The sequence below is a fragment of the Mobula birostris genome, chromosome 10 (assembly GCF_030028105.1).
Source record: "Mobula birostris isolate sMobBir1 chromosome 10, sMobBir1.hap1, whole genome shotgun sequence".
Classification (NCBI taxonomy): domain Eukaryota; kingdom Metazoa; phylum Chordata; class Chondrichthyes; order Myliobatiformes; family Myliobatidae; genus Mobula; species Mobula birostris.
In genome coordinates, this window is record NC_092379.1 from 96944475 (window position 1) to 96960367 (window position 15893).

At 42.5% G+C, this 15893-nt stretch overlaps 1 protein-coding gene across 8 annotated transcripts in view; it reads right to left on the reverse strand.

Annotated features, from left to right (window-relative positions):
• srpx2 (sushi-repeat containing protein X-linked 2) overlaps nt 1-15893 on the reverse strand; it is a 143402-nt gene that overhangs the window by 104209 nt on the left and 23300 nt on the right. For 6 of the 8 annotated variants that reach the window (XM_072270651.1, XM_072270649.1, XM_072270650.1 and 3 more), the window contains 2 exons: nt 11861-13094; nt 10237-10377 (listed from right to left, as the gene is read on the reverse strand). In XM_072270651.1, coding sequence (XP_072126752.1) covers nt 10237-10377; nt 11861-12107 — 388 coding nt within the window. In that variant the 5' untranslated portion in view covers nt 12108-13094. Of the gene's footprint in view, nt 1-4340; nt 4481-10236; nt 10378-11860; nt 13095-15893 lie in introns of all 8 variants that reach the window. The other 2 variants (XM_072270652.1, XM_072270653.1) reach the window with 2 other exon arrangements.

Genomic DNA, 15893 nt, shown 5'->3' on the forward strand with positions numbered 1-15893 from the left:
CAATCACTCTTCATAGGACAAGCCATTCAATCCATCATTTCCGTGAACCCCCTCCAGTTTCAGCACATCCTTTCTAAGATAAGGGGCCCAAAACTGCTCACAATTCTTTAGGTAAGACCTCACTAGGGCTTTATAAATTCTCAGTATTACATCCTTGCTTTTATATTCTAGTCCTCTTGAAATGAATGCTAACATCACATTTGCTCTCCTCACCGCAGATTCAGCCTGCAAATTAGCCTTTAGGGAACCATAAATAAGGACTCTCAAGTCCCTTTGCATCTCCATTTTTTGTAGTTCCCTCCATTTAGAGAATAGTCAACCCTTTCATTTGTTCCACCAAAGTGCACGACCATACACTTCCCGACACTATTCCATCTGCCATTTCTTTGCCCATTCTCATGATCTGTCTAAGTCCTTCTGTAGCCTCTCTACTTCCTCAAAACCACCTGCCACTCCACCTATCTTCATATCATCTGCAAACTTTGCAACAAAGCCATCAAATCCATCATACAAATCATTGACATATAACATAAAAAGGATGATTCCGGGAATGAAAGAGTTATCATACGAGGATCGTTTAATGGCTCTGGATCTGTACTCACTGGAGTTTAGAAGGATGGGGGGAATCTCATTGAAACCTTTCAAATGTTGAAAGGCCTAGTCTGAGTAGATGTGGTAAGAATGCTTCCCATGGTGGGGGAGTCTAGAACAAGAGGGCACAGCCTCTGGATAGAGTGGCGTCCATTTAAAACATAGATCCAGAGAAATTTCTTTAGCCAGAGGGTGATGAATTTGTGGTATTTATTACCAAGTCATTGGTTCTTGATTGGATACAGCATCAAAAGTTAAGGGGAGAAGGGTGGGGAGTGGGACTGAGGAGAGGAAAAAAGCATCAGCCATGATTGAATGGCGGAGCAGACACAATGGGTCAAATGGCCTAATACTGCTCCTATGTTTTATGTCTAAAGAGAATCAATCCCAACACAGACCCCTGTGGAATACCACTAGTCACTGGCAGCTAGCCAGAAAAGCTTCCTTTATTCCCACTCTTTGCCTCCTGCCAATCAGCCACTGCTTTATCCATGCTAGAATCTTTCCTGTAATACCATGGGCTCATAGCTTGCTAAACAGTCTCATGTGTGGCAACTTGTCAAAGGCCTTCTGAAAATCCAAGGATACAATATCAACCAATTTTCCTTTGTCTATCCTGCTTGTTATTTCTTCAAAGAATTCCAAAAGATCTATCCAGCAAGACTTTCCCTTGAGGAAACCATGCTGACTACAGCCTATTTTATCATGTGCCTCCAAGTACCTGACACCTCATCCTTAGTAACCAACTCCAACAACTTGCCAACCATTGAGGTCAGACTGAGTGGCCTATATTTCCTTTCTTTTGCCTCTCTCCCATCTTGAAGAGTGTAGTGACATTTGTAATTTTCTAGTCTTCCAGAACCATTCCAGAATCTAGTGATTCTTGAAAGATCATTACTAATGTCTTCACAATCTCTTCAGCCGTCTCTTTTGGAACCCTGTGCTGTACACCATCTGGTCCTGTTGACTTCAGACCTTTCAGTTTTCCAAGTGTCTTCTCTGTAGTTATGGTAACTTTACTCACTTCATGACCCCTGACACCTGGAACTTCCACCATACCGCTAGCATCTTCCACAGTGAAGACTGACACAAAATACTCAGTTCATCCGCCATTTCAATGTCCCCCGTTACTACCTGTCCAGCAACATTTTCCAGTGATCCAATATCCACCCTCGCCTCTCTTTTACACTTTATGTATCTGAAGAAATTTTTGGTATCCTCTATTGACTAGCTTAATTTCGTATTCCACCTTTACCTTCCTAATGACTTTTTTAGTTACCTGCTGTAGGTTTTTGAAAGCTTCGAGTACTCTAACTTGTCACTAATTTTTGTTCTATTATATGCCCTCTCTTTGGCTTTTATATTGACTTCAACTTCTCTTGTTAGCCACAGTTATGTCATCTTTCCTTTAGAATATTTCTTCCTCTTTGGGATGTATATATCCTGTGCCTTTCAAATTGCTTCCAGAAATTCCAGCCATTACTGCTCTGCCATCATCCCTGCCAGTGCTCTTTTCCAATCAGTTCCCTTTACTCCACTGTAATACTGATACATCTGACTTTAGCTTCTCCCTCTCATATTTCAGGGTGAATTCAATCATATTATAATCACTTGTCCCAAAGGTTTTTCTTTTCTTACCTTAAGCTCTCTAATCAATTCTGGTTCATTGCAGAACACCCAATCCAGAATAGCTGATCCCCTAGTGGGCTCAATCATGAGCTGCTCTAAAAAGCCATCTCATAGGCATTCCAGAAATTCCCCCTCTTGGAATCCCGCATCAACCTGATTTTCTCAATCTACCTGCATATTTAATTTCCCTATGACTATTATAACATTGTCCTTTTGGCATGCATTTTCTATCTCCCATTGTAATTTGTAGGCCACATCCTTACTATTGGTTGGGGGTCTGTATACAACTCCCAACAGGGTCTTTTTATCTTTGCAGTTCCTTAGCTCAATCCACAATGATTCAACACCTTCTGGCCCTATGTCACCTCCTTCCAATGATTTGATTTGATTTTTAACCACCAGACAATCGCTGCTCCCTCTGCCTTCCTGCCTATCCTTTTGATACAATGTGTATCCTTGGACATTACGCTCCCAGCTATAATCTTTCAGCCATGATTCAGTGACGCCTACAATATCATACCTGCCAATGTGTAACTGCACTACAAGTTCATCTACCTTATTCCATATAAGGAGTGCATGCAAATATAACACCTTCAGTCAGAATTCCTCTTGTCTGTATTCACCCTTTTCAATTTTGACTGCCTTTTATCTTGTAACTCATCCTGTTGACTGCAATTTTACCCTATCAACAGCCTCTCCTCACTACACATTGCCTCTGTTTGTAAACCAGCTACATCATCTTCAGCACTATTATCCCCTTTCCTACAATACTTCTTGCATTTAAATATAGGCAGCTCAGGACACGAGTCGCGCCATGCTCAACCTTTTGATTCCTAATTTTCTCTGATGTTTTATCAATATCTGTCTCCACAACCTCTCCACTAACTGTTCTGGAGCTTTGGTTCCCATCCCTCTGAAACTCTGGCTTAAATCCCACCATGCAGCATTAACAAACCTTTCCCACTAGGATATTAGTCCCCCTCCAGCTCAGATGCAAACATTCCCTTCTATACAGGTCCCACCTTCCCTGGAAGAGAGCACAACGATTCAAAAATCTTATGTCCTCCCTCCTACACCAACAACGTAGCCACGTATTGAACTGAATAATCTTCCTATTTCTGGCCTCACTAGCATGTGACATGGTAGCAATCCTGAGATCACAACCCTGGAGGTCCTGTCCTTTAACTTAGCACCCAACTCCCTGAACACCCAATGCATAACCTCATCATTCACCCTACCCACATTACTAGTACTTACATAGACTATGTCTTCTGGTTTGTTCACCCTCCCTCTTAAGAATGCTGAGGACTCAATCTGAAATATCCTGGAACCTGGCACCCGGGAGCCAACAAACCATACGGGAATCTCGATCTCACCCACAGAATTTCTTGTCCGTTCCCCTAACTAATGAATCCCCTATCACCACATTTGCCTTTTCTCTCCTCTTCCTGTATGCATCATAGAGGCAGGCTCAGTGCCAGGGACCTGACCACTGTGACTTTCCTCTGGTAGGTCATTTCCCCCCCATCCCATCCTCTGACAGTATCCAAAGTGATATACCTTTGTTGAGGGGGATTGCCATAGGGCTATTCTGCACTGGCTCCTTGTCCTCTTTCCCTCTTCCTCACTGTCACCTAGCCTCCTGTGTCCTGCACCTTGGATGTAACTACTTCTCTATATGCCCTATCTATCATCCCTTCAGCCTCCTGAATGATCCAGAGTTCATCCAGTTCCAGCTCCAACTCCTGAACGCGGATTGATAGAAGCTGAAGCTGGATGCACTTCTCGCTGTTGTAGTTGTCAGAGTCACTGGAGGTCTCTCTGCTTTCTCACAACCCACAAAAGGAACATTCAACTTCCCTGCCTGGCGTTTCCATTATCCTAGCTGAGCAGATACAAAGAAGGGAAGAAAGAAAAACCTAACCTAGAGTTTTTCATTACTTTGCTTTCTCTGACTGTAGCCTCTCTTCACAGAAGCCTCGAAGAGCTAAACCCATTCTGACTCTGTCCACTCTGATGGTGGCCACAGCACTTGTTCCTGCCTTCCTTTAGTTTGCTCGTGTTAATCAATCGCAAACACCGAACGGTTGCTGGTAAAAGCTCTTTTTGGTTGTACTGACCTACTGCTGCCTTTTGTACTCAGGTAGTGGACCTGATTGAAGTCCCCTCCTCTCAAAATCTCCAATGTCCGGATTTGCCGCTGGTCAAAGCCTTTTTGGAGCTTTAGGCCCAAAGCTGTTCACGATACTCCAAGTGTGACCTGACAATGCCGTATAAAGCCTCTGCATTAGATCCTTGCTTTTATATTCTAGTCCTCTTGAAATGAATACTAACATTACATTTGCCTTCTGTAGCGGCAATTCAACCTGAAAGTTAACCTTTAGGGAATCCTACAGAACAACTCTCAAGTCCCTTTGCACCTCATATTTCTGAATTTTCTCCCCACTTAGAAAATAGTCTAGGCCTTTATTCCTTCTACCGAAGTTCATGACCATACATGTTCCTACACTATATTGCCACTTCATTGCCCACTCTCCTAATTTGTCAAAGTCCTTCTGCAAACTCCCTGCTTCCTCAACATTATATGCCCCTCCACCTATGTTTGTACCATCTGTAAACTTGGCCATCAATTCCAAGTGACTGATATACGCTGACTCTCCTTTGTCTGTCCTGCCTGCTTTTCCCTCAAAGAATTCCAACAGATTTGTCAGGCAAGATTTCCCCTTAACGAAATCATACCGACTTTGGCCTATTTTATCATGTGCCTCCTAATACCGCAAAACCTCATCCTTAATAATGGGCTCCAACCAGTGAATTCAGGCTAACAGACCTATAGCCCCCTATGCTTTGCCTCCCGTCTTTCTTAAAAAGTGGAGTGACATTTGCAAAGTTCCACTCCTCTAGAGCCATTCCAGAATCTAGTGATTCTCTTCAGCTACCTCTTTCAAAACCCTAGGGAGTAGTCCAGGTGACATATCTTTCTTTGGACCCTTCGGCTGCCCAGGCAGCTTCTCCATAGTAATAGCAACTACACTCACTCTGCCCCCTGACACACTCAAGTTTCTGACATACTGCTAGTGTTTTCCAGTGAAGACCGACGCAGAATACTTAAGTTCTTTCATCATTTCTTTGTCCCCCTTTACTACCTCTCCAGCGTCATATCCACTTTCACATCTCTTTTACTGTTTATATATCTGATAAAAACTTTTTGTCTACTCTTACCTATTATTGGCTATCCTCCTATCATATTTCATCTTTTCTCTCCTTATTGCTTTTTTATTTGCCTTCTGTTGGTTTTTAAAATCTTCCCAATCCTCTAGATTCCCACTGGTTTTTACTGTATTAAATACTCCCTCATTTGCTTTAATGCTGTCCTTGGCTTCCCTTATCACCCACAGTTGCCTGATCCTTCCTTAGATTGCGACTACTTCTTTGGGATGAATCTATCCTGTGCCTTCTGAATTACTCCCAGAAACTCCAGCTATCATTATTCTGCCGTCATCCCTGCTGACGTCCCCTTCCAATCAACTATGGTCAGCTCTTCTCTCATGCCTCTGTAGTTCCCTTTACTCCACTGTAGTGCTGATACATCTGACTTTATCTTCGCCCTCTAAAATGGCAGGGTGAATTCTATAATATTACAATCACTGCCTCCTAATCTTCTCTTATCTTAAAATGTGTCTTAACATTTTCTAATAAAATTTGGTTCATTATACAACACCCAATCCAGAATTGCCTTTTCCCTAGTGTACTCAACCACAAGCTGCTGTAACTGTTGAAAGGAAGTTTGGACATTTTAGCAACATCATTAAGATGTTTTGGAATATAGGCCAGCAACCAGCATTGCAGAACAACTTAGGCAAAACTCACTGGACCTCATTTGACCCTGTTTACCAGCCTTGTACAGTTTAAAGTTCAAAGGTCAAAGTACATTTATTATCAAAGCACATATGTGTCACCATATACAACCCTGAGATTCATTTTCTTGTGGCATACTCAGTAAGTTCATAATAGAATCAATGGAAGACTGCATCAATTTGAGTGTTCAACCAGTATGCAAAGACAACAAACTGCAAATACAAAAACAATAAATAAATAAGCAATAAATATTGACAACTTAAGATGAAGAGATCTTGAAAGTGAGTCCATTTGTTGTGCAATTAGTTCAGTGATGGGGCGAGTGAAGTTATGCTCTTTGGTTCAACAGCCTGATGGTTGTGGGTAAAAACTGTTCTTGAACCTGCTGGCGTGAGTCCCAAGGATCCTGTATCTTCTTCCTGATGCAAGCAGAGAGAAGAGGGCATGGCCTGGATGGTGGGGGTCCTGCAAGATGGATACTCCTTTCCTGCACAACACTCCTTGTAGATGTGCTCAATGGTGCAGAGGACTTATCTGTGATGGACTGGACTGTATCCTTCACTTTTTGTAGGATTTTCTATCCAAGGATATTAGTGTTTTCATACCAGACTATGTGCAGCCAGTAGATATACTCTCCACCACACATCTATAGAAGTTTGTCAAAGTTTTAGATGTCACGTTGAATCTTCGCAAACTCTAAGGAAGTCGAGGTACTGCCATGCTTTCTTTGTAATTGCATTTAGACGGTGATCCCAGGATAGTCCCCAAATTGATAACACTGAGGAATTTAAAGTTGCTGACACTTCCCACCTCTGATTCTCCAATGAGGACTGGCTCATGGACCTCAGGTTTCCTCTTCCTGAAGTCAATAATCAGCTCCGTGGTCTTGCTGATATTGAGTAAGATGTTGTTGTGACACCACTCAGCCAGATTTTCAATCTCTCTCCTACATACTGATTCGTCACCACCTTTGATTTAGCATACAACAGTGGTATCAATCAGCAAATTGAATATGGCTGTCATAAGTGCAAAGCGAGTAGACAAGGGGGCTAAGCACACAGCCTTGTGGTGCATCTGTACTGATGGAGATTGTCGAGGAGATGTTGCCAATCTGAACTGACTGGGATCTGCAAATGAGGAAATTCAGGAAGTAATGAGGCCAAAGTGTCCAATTTATGTTCAATTTGACGATAATGCTAATGGCTGCTTGGCATATACTGGAAATTATTCAACTTTCTTTTAAATTCTGATGTGAATAAGCTTTCACTAGGTGGCAGACTGACGCATAAACTATTATGCACAGATTTGAATAAGATATACTGATAATCAGCAGTCATGGGACTTGAAATACTTCAACCTAAATTTATCAGCTATTTACAATTCATTGAATAGTCCACCAGTACACAGACTTATTACTTGGGGCTTGAATACACTATGTCTAGATTTATTGCTGACATACTGCATTTAAAGTTTCTAGTGTATTGAAAATGCATCTTGCCTGCAATTTACCTGAATTGGACTTCAACAAGCATCCTGTCCAAACTTACAGAATTGATTATGCCATTTCATATACTTTATCACTGGCAGCAACCCTCAAACCTTAACCAACACAAAGATCATCATAAGCCTGCCAGCATCTTCACTTTCTTAGGTTAATGAGGTTTGGCTTGTCATAGGGCAACCTAACAAATTTCTACAGATGCACGGTTGAAAGTGTCCTGACTGGTTGCATCATGGCCTGATCTGGCAATTTGAATGTAAGAAGCTGCAGAGAGTAGTGGACTTCCAAACACTTCACAGACACATCCATTTTTGCCACTGGTAGTACTTGTAGGAGGAGGCTGTGCCTCAATAAGGCAACATCTATCATCAACAATCCCCATCAACCATCTTTTTGCGGCTATTATTGGGCAGGAGGTACAGGGCACTCAAGGGGTGGCAGGATATCATAGTGGTTAGCATATTGCTAATACAGTGCCAGTGACCCAGGGTCATTTCCTCCACTGTCTGTAAGGAGTTTGTACAGTATCCCCATGACTGTATGGCTTGCCTCTATGTGCTCTACTTTCCTCCCACATTCTATAGATGTACAGGTTAGGGATAATAAGATGTGGGCATGCTATGTTGGCAGCAGAAGCAGGACAACAATTGTGGGCTGCTCCCAGTACATTCTTGGACCGTGTCCAAGAATGATGCATTTCACTGTATGTTTTAATGTTTTGGTTAAATTAAACTAATTTTCTTTGTCTTTAAAGTCTGTCACAACCGGGTTCAAGAACAGCTACTTACCTTCAACCATTAGTTCTGGAACCAACTGTCAAAATCTAATAACCACAATATAGTAACAATATGGTTATTTAAGGTTAACAATGTGGTTCCTGAACGTTGTTATAGCCAGGGGTGGTAGTTGGATCAGCTCCCATTACCTATTAAATGCTCTGAACTAGCCTCTAACAACCAAGTCCAGCACGTGTGGCTCAGTTACTAAGCCCGGCAGAACTGTTTCTACTGAAGGGGAAAAGACGGATTACTGGCATCTTAAGATCAATTGCTTTAGGCAGATGGGGCTCTCTAGCTGTGACTTGTAGCTCATCTAGGAGAAGGAGATCTCAAACCTCTGGCTATGCCCATTCATGGGGAAGATGTCTGGAGTAAACCATGAAGAAAAGTCCTGAGCTGGAGACCCTAAGATGGTCCTACATTGAGTTCAATGCTGACTGACAACTCTTGAAAATGCCACTGGTGTCAAACTATATCGGTCTCTGCAGTTCCTTTGGATTCATCAACTCTGAGGAGAGGGGGAGGCTGCTGCATGGGCAACAGCTTGCTTTCCATATCGTACTGCCCTGGTTTGCGTATCACGTAGAAAGCTAAGATGCAAGATCCATGGTCAATCCCAACCAATGGTGGGCCTCAAGCAACAATATGGCCACATTAATCTCTTTGCACAAAAAAATGGACTTTGATTTTTTTTTGTTCTAATTGTGTTTGTTCTTCTCAAAGTTGAGTATAGTTTATGTTTACCCTGCACTGATGACACTTTCTCCAGTCTCCAAACTCCTTCTCTGCTTGGACACTACACTCTGGTTCTCTGCTTCCTCTGGATCTTTTCATCTCCAGATTGCCAAAGAAACATCATCCGTCTTGACTTCAGCACTCCTCTCTCCTCCTCGAAATTTACCCCTCAGAACGCACTGCACCACTCTCTCCACACCAATCCCAACCTGACCATCACACCCACAGAAAGAAGGGGTGCTGTTGAAGTGTGGCGGACTAACCTCTACATTGCTGAGGCCAGGTAGCAACTCTCAGACATCTCCTCATACCTGCCCCTTAAAGAGCACCCCACTCTGGACCATCAGAAAACTGCCTTCGACACTATCACTGACCCCATCATCTCTGGAGAACTCCCATCTGCTGCCACCTAACTCAAAGTTCCCTTACTCCGCACTGCTCACTTCTACCTCCTACCCAAGATCCACAAACCTCAGCCCATTGTCCCTGCATATTCCTGCCCCACTGAACTCATGTCCCCTTAGCTCAATGACATTCTATCCCCCTTGGTTCAGCCCCTTCCCATCTACATCCACAACACTTCTCATGCTTTCAATATTCTCAACTACGTTCAATTCCGTGGTCTTGACTGCCTCATTTCCACCACGGACTTCCAGTCCCTATCCACTTCTATCCCCCTTCAAAAAGGTCTTAAAGCTCTCCATTTCTTTCTCAATGGAAGAACCAACCAGTTCTGCTCCATCTCCACCTTCCCCCATCTGGCGGAACTAATCCTCACCCTCAACAATTTTTCCTTCAGCTCCTCCCACTTTCTCCAGACTCAAGGGGTTGCAATAGGCACCCACGTAGGCACTAGCTATGCTTTCTTTTTGTTGGCTACGTAGAACAGTCCATGTTTCAAGCTTTCCCTGGTAATGCTCCCCAACTCTTCCTCTGCTACACTGATGACTGCATTGGTGCTGCTTCATGCACCCACGCTGAGCTCATCAATTTTATCAAATTTGCCTCCAACTTCCACCCTGCCCTTAAATTCACTTGGTCCATTTCTGGCACCTCCCCCACTTTCTTGATTTTTCTGTCTCCTTCTCTGGAGTCAAACTGTTGACCGACATCTTTTATAAACCTACCAATTCCCATAGTTACCTTGACTATACCTCTTCCTGACACCAGTCCTGACGAAGTGTTCCAGCCCGAAACGTTGACTGATCGTTTCCACGGATACTGCCCGACCTGCTGAGTTCCTCCAGCGTGTTGTGAGTGTTCCTCTTCCCACCCAGTCTCCAACTGTATATCAGAAATAGAAATATTTGGCAAATATTTGCAGAGTGATGAAACTCTCGTCACCACAGATTTAATCAGTCTGCTTAAGAAAGTGAAATAATGTCTTGCAAACCTGACCAGTGACACAGTAAAACATCCAGAATGATTGGCTAGAAACAATCATTTTTACAACAGTGTTGATTCAAATACTTAGATAAAATTTCATCAAACAATCTCACACTTATTTCATTCATAATAATATTATTCCTTCACCTAAATATTACCTATGTCATCTTATTAATTCTAATTTTTTGGATAACTGCCAATTGTACCTCTCAGTACTTCACACAAGTTAAACTTCTTTATATATGAACCCAAGTTTTTTATTTTGCTTAATTTGCTCATTTTTTGATTCATTCATTCATCATGTGCCGCATCATATGATGATCATGGTCTTGACCATGATTATCCTTGGCAAATTTTTCTACAGAGGTGGTTTTCCATTGCCTTCTTCTAGCCAGTTGACTTTGCAAGACAGGTGACCCTAGCAGTTATCAGTACTCTTCAGAGACTGTCTGCCTGGCGTCAGAGGTCGCATAACCAGGACTTGGGATATGCACCAGCTGCGCATACAACCATCCACTACCTGTTACCATGGCTCCATGTGACCCTAATCATTTGGGGGGAGGGGGCTAAGCCGGTGCTATACCTTGCCCAAGGGTGAGCAGCAGGTTAGCAGAGGGAAGAAGCGCCTTACAACTCCTTCATTAGAGACATATCCCCATCCCCCACCTATTTTCTGATATCTGGACATGAATGGCAAAGCAAGATTTTGATGCCTATGGCTATTTGTCCTTAAGAAAATGGTCTTCCTTAAGATGCTGGTGGAGATGATACTCCTACTGTGATAATGGGAAGTGAAGTTCAAGATTTAAATCCAGCAAAAATCAAGAAGCATGAATATATTTTCAACACAAACACGAGGAAATCTGCAGGTGCTGGAAATTCAAGCAACACACATAAAAAATGCTGGTGAAAGAAGCAGGCCAGGCAGCATCTATAGGAAGGAGTACAGTCGACGTTTCGGGCCGAGACCCTTCGTCAGAACTAACTGAAAGAAGAGATAGAAAGAGATCTGAAAGTGGCAGGGGGATGGGGAGATCCGAAATGATAGGAGAAGACAGGAGGGGGAGGGATGGAGCTAAGAGCTGGAAAGCTGGAAAGTATCCCTTTTGCCAATCACCTGTCCAGCTCTTAGCTCCATCCCTCCCCCTCCTGTCTTCTTCTATCATTTCAGATCGCCCCCTCCCCCTCCCACTTTCAAATCTCTCACTACCTCTTCTTTCAGTTAGTCCTGACGAAGGGTCTCGGCCTGAAACGCCGACTGTGCCTCTTCCTATAGATGCTGCCTGGCCTGCTGTGTTCACCAGCATTTTTTAAATGTATTTAAAAGTTAAGATGATGTGAAATTTGGAGAGAGCCTGCAGGTAGTATTGTTCCCACGCACCTGAACTTGGCCATCTTGGTTGTAGAGCTTGAAAGTTTGAAGACTGTTGTTCAGTAGAATTTCTGGTTAACAGAGATACCAAGATGCTGATGGTGGAGCACGCACCACTGAATGTCATGGGTAGATACTCTCTCTTGTTGATGATGTCTATTACTTGGTTCTTTGGTGCTTCCCACACTTTTTCATCCCCTCGTGTTATGTAGGCTTTGTTGCATGTAATCATGGAATTGATAGCTTGCTGAGGCATTGCACAATGTTTAACAATGTACAATCATCAGCAAACATCCCTATATTTGACATTATGATGGAAGTAAAGTCACCAATGGAGTAGCTGAAAAAAAATGGCAAGGAACACTAACCTGACAAACTGCTGTTGTGATATCCTGACTGATCTCCAACACCTACAACCACCTTCCAAACCTTGATACTCATTAAATTTAATTTTATCTGGGCTTCTTGATGTTGCAGTCAATCAATTACTCTACATCCTTGATGTCAAGGGGAGACGGTCTCAACTTATCTTTGAAGCTCAGCTCTTTGATCCATGCATTGAATTAGGTTGTGAAGGGAACTAGAGCTGGTAGTTCTGGAAACAGGGAGCAGGTTATTGGTGAGTAACCGCTGTTTGGTAGCATCGTTAATAATACTTTCAGTCCCTTTCCTGTTGCTTGGTAATTGTTTATTTGGACATTAATTGTCTGAATATCTTATGAATGTCTCAAACTCTAACTGGCAGCCATACATTGACAATGACAAGATCAACATGACATTTATCGGGTTTGTAGCTCAGACTTGGTCTTGAAGTTCATAGGTATGTTTTTTGGGACAGTATGGGAAGTTAGAGGTCATGTTTGGTGTAGGGACAAGGATGAGGGGAATGAGAAGTCAGGGGCAGTAAATTAAGAGTTAACGGAAAGAGACGGAGGTTGGAGTACTCCGAATTGGAGGCCTTCGAACCCAAGAATGGAGGTTTGAGGTCTGAGATCTCTGGGTCCCTGAGAACTTGGCCAGTGATCCTCAAGGTCAGTGAGTGCTGGGGTCAGAGGTTCAAGGTTAGTGAGTCCCAGATTGGAAGCCCGAGTTCAGTCGGCATATCCTGAGGTTGGAGGCCCATGATTGACAAGTACAGGGATCGACAAGTCTGAAGGTTGAAGACCATAGGTCGAAGCACATAGGTTGGCAAGTCCAGGTCACAGTCCAGAGGTCAGAGGCTTGTCCTCATTTGTAGGCCCATCTGTATGTGTGGGAGGAAGTTAAGAAAGGGGTTTGTTTTATTGTTGGTACATGTTGTTATGTTTCATTTAGTATGAATATAATAGTAGACAACATGGTAATGCTTCTAGTGTGAAGAAAAAATAATAGTCCACAAAATCAATGAAGTGGTTACTATCTCTACCATCATGGACAAAATGAATCTGCTACCAAAAGATTGGGGAGGATGATGTCAAATATGATAATTCCTTGTGGTTCACTCATTATGCGCTGCAAACTCAGTCTGGTTGCTATAATCATCAGTGCTCAAAAGGTTAATAGAGGTTCTACCAAGTCACTATTGGTGAAGGGCGCTGAATTCTCCACCTTTGCTCTTCCTACTTTTAGTGCTTCTTCCAAGTTTGTTCAATATACAGGAACATTACTTCATCAATTTCTGGAAGATGGTAGGTCATAATCAGACGGATCTTTCCTTAGCCTGATACAGTATGGCTTCATGGAGTCTAGAATGAATGTTAAAGACTCCAAGATGCTACTTTCCCCTACCTATACACCAAGGTGCAATCACCTCCGGTGGGTTTGTCCTGATGCTGGGACTGGATGTACACTAGAAATATAATAGAGGAACTTGGCTTTTGCTTCACCAAAAACATGAATAGGTGAATGTGTCGGGTCAAAAAGTCATCACCAGAACCAGGAAAGAGAGAAAATTGTTAGTTTTAATTGTGGAAAGTGTGGGAGAGTTGTGGACAGAATGAAGGGAACTCTGATCAGCTGAAGCCAGAGTTGTCACTATGGTAAGCCAGCGCTGAAACCAACTGGTTTATAGTTAATGAGAACAGTTAGATAAAACAACAGGTACTAATAATGATCTGTCGAATACTCCAGGTAGAAGAAAAAAGATTTAGGGAAGCCTATCCTTGCTCTGTCCAGGCAGAGAGAGTGAGAACAGAAATGCAAGAAATGCATAAAACACAGTCAATGTCTCTCCCAACTGTGGTAAAGGAAAAGCCACGGTACAAGATTAAAGAAAAGATCTCAGAGGTATCTATGTGGAAATCATTTGTGCAAATCCAATGAGGGAAGGGAATAGTCACAGATGGACCATGTAAAAGAGAGAGCAGGCTTGAAATTTCCAGCAAGATAGCAAAATTTTTGCGTCTTGTAAGAGTGCAGAAAACAGCAACAATGCAATGTTCCAGAAAAGGTACTGAAGGTAGGGTCCTGAGAAGGACTGAAACAAGCTAAAACAGAGTTGTTCCACATATCTCACAAAAGGACGGGCAAAGCTTGGACCTATGCAAGTTTTCATAGCTCACTTTTTGATCTAGAGAAAGTAATCACAATTAAGTTGAAGGAGAAATTGTTAAATGCCAGAACAAGTTCAGTCAGGGGAACTTTCATCTACTGTTTCCTGACTTGCTTGAGGAATGTTCTTTCAACTTAGACTCAAGTTCCTTGATGCCTGTGAGGAGGATTTTGCAAAGCTAATGGACATTGCCATGGCTGGCATGGATACTTATTAACCATCTAATTATTTGCCTTTGCCAACGATCATTTGCAGATGCAAGAGAATGGAGATGCTGGAACATAGAACAACAATCTGCCATAAGAACTCAAACTGTATTCCTCCCATAAACTGTATCTATGGGAGGAATTGTCAATGTTTTGGGTTGAAACCCTTCATCAAGACTATTATTTGTCATTTATATCACTGACCTGGATGATAATGTGGTAACCTGGATCAGGAAATTTACAGATGACACCAAGTGGACAGTGAGGAAGATTATCAGAGCTTGTAGTGGAATCTGGACCAGCTGGAAAAATGGGCTGAAGAATAGCAGATGGAATTTAATGCGGACAAGTGTGAGATGTGGCGTTTTGGGAGGATAAACTAGGGCAGGTCTTACACAGTGAGTATGAGGGCACTGAGGAGTGCAGTAAAACAGAAGGAATACTGATCCATAATTCCATGAAAGTCACATCACGGGTAGAAAGGGTCATTAAGAAAGCTTTCAGCACATTGGTCTTTATAAATTAAAGTGTCAAGTACATGAACTGGGATGTTATGTTGATCTTGTCAGTGTGGCTTACTTTGGAGTATTGTGTGCAGTTCCAGTTATCTACCTGCAGAAAAGGTTGAAAGAGTGCAGATAAAATTGACAAGGATGCTGTCAGGAGTTGAGGATCTGAGTTATAGGGAAAAAGTTGACTCAGTTAGGATTATGTTGCCTAGTGCATAAGAGAATGAGGAGAGATTTGATAGATGTATACAAAATTATAAGGGGTATAGATAGGATAAATGCAGGCAGGCATTTTCTATTAAGGTTGAATGACACTAGAACTAGAGGTCATGTGTTAAAGGTCAAATAAATTGTTTCACGCAGAGGGTGGTGAGAGTGTGGAGCAAGCTACCAGCAGAAGTGGTGAATGAGAGTTCAATTTCAACATCGAAGAGAAACTTGGATAAGTATATGGATGGGATGGGTATGGAGAGCAATAGTCTGGGTTTAGATCAGTTGGACTAGTTTGGCACAGACTGGATGGGCCGAAGCGCCTGTTTCTGTGCTGTAGTGTTCTATGTCTATGATGATGACTATGGCTGTTTGCATACACTTATTGGTGGGTATCTTTTTCCCTTTTTCTATAGCAAGAACAGGAAAATCGAACGTACTATTTCAACTGATGGCCCAGCTGAGATTAGCTGACTTAATCTGGGAACACAGCATGAAACCTTTTGTTGCTTGTTTGGTTTAGGGCTATCATTTAAGTGTTATTCAACAAGGAGCATCTTGAGGTAATATCATATGAATATTCTGAT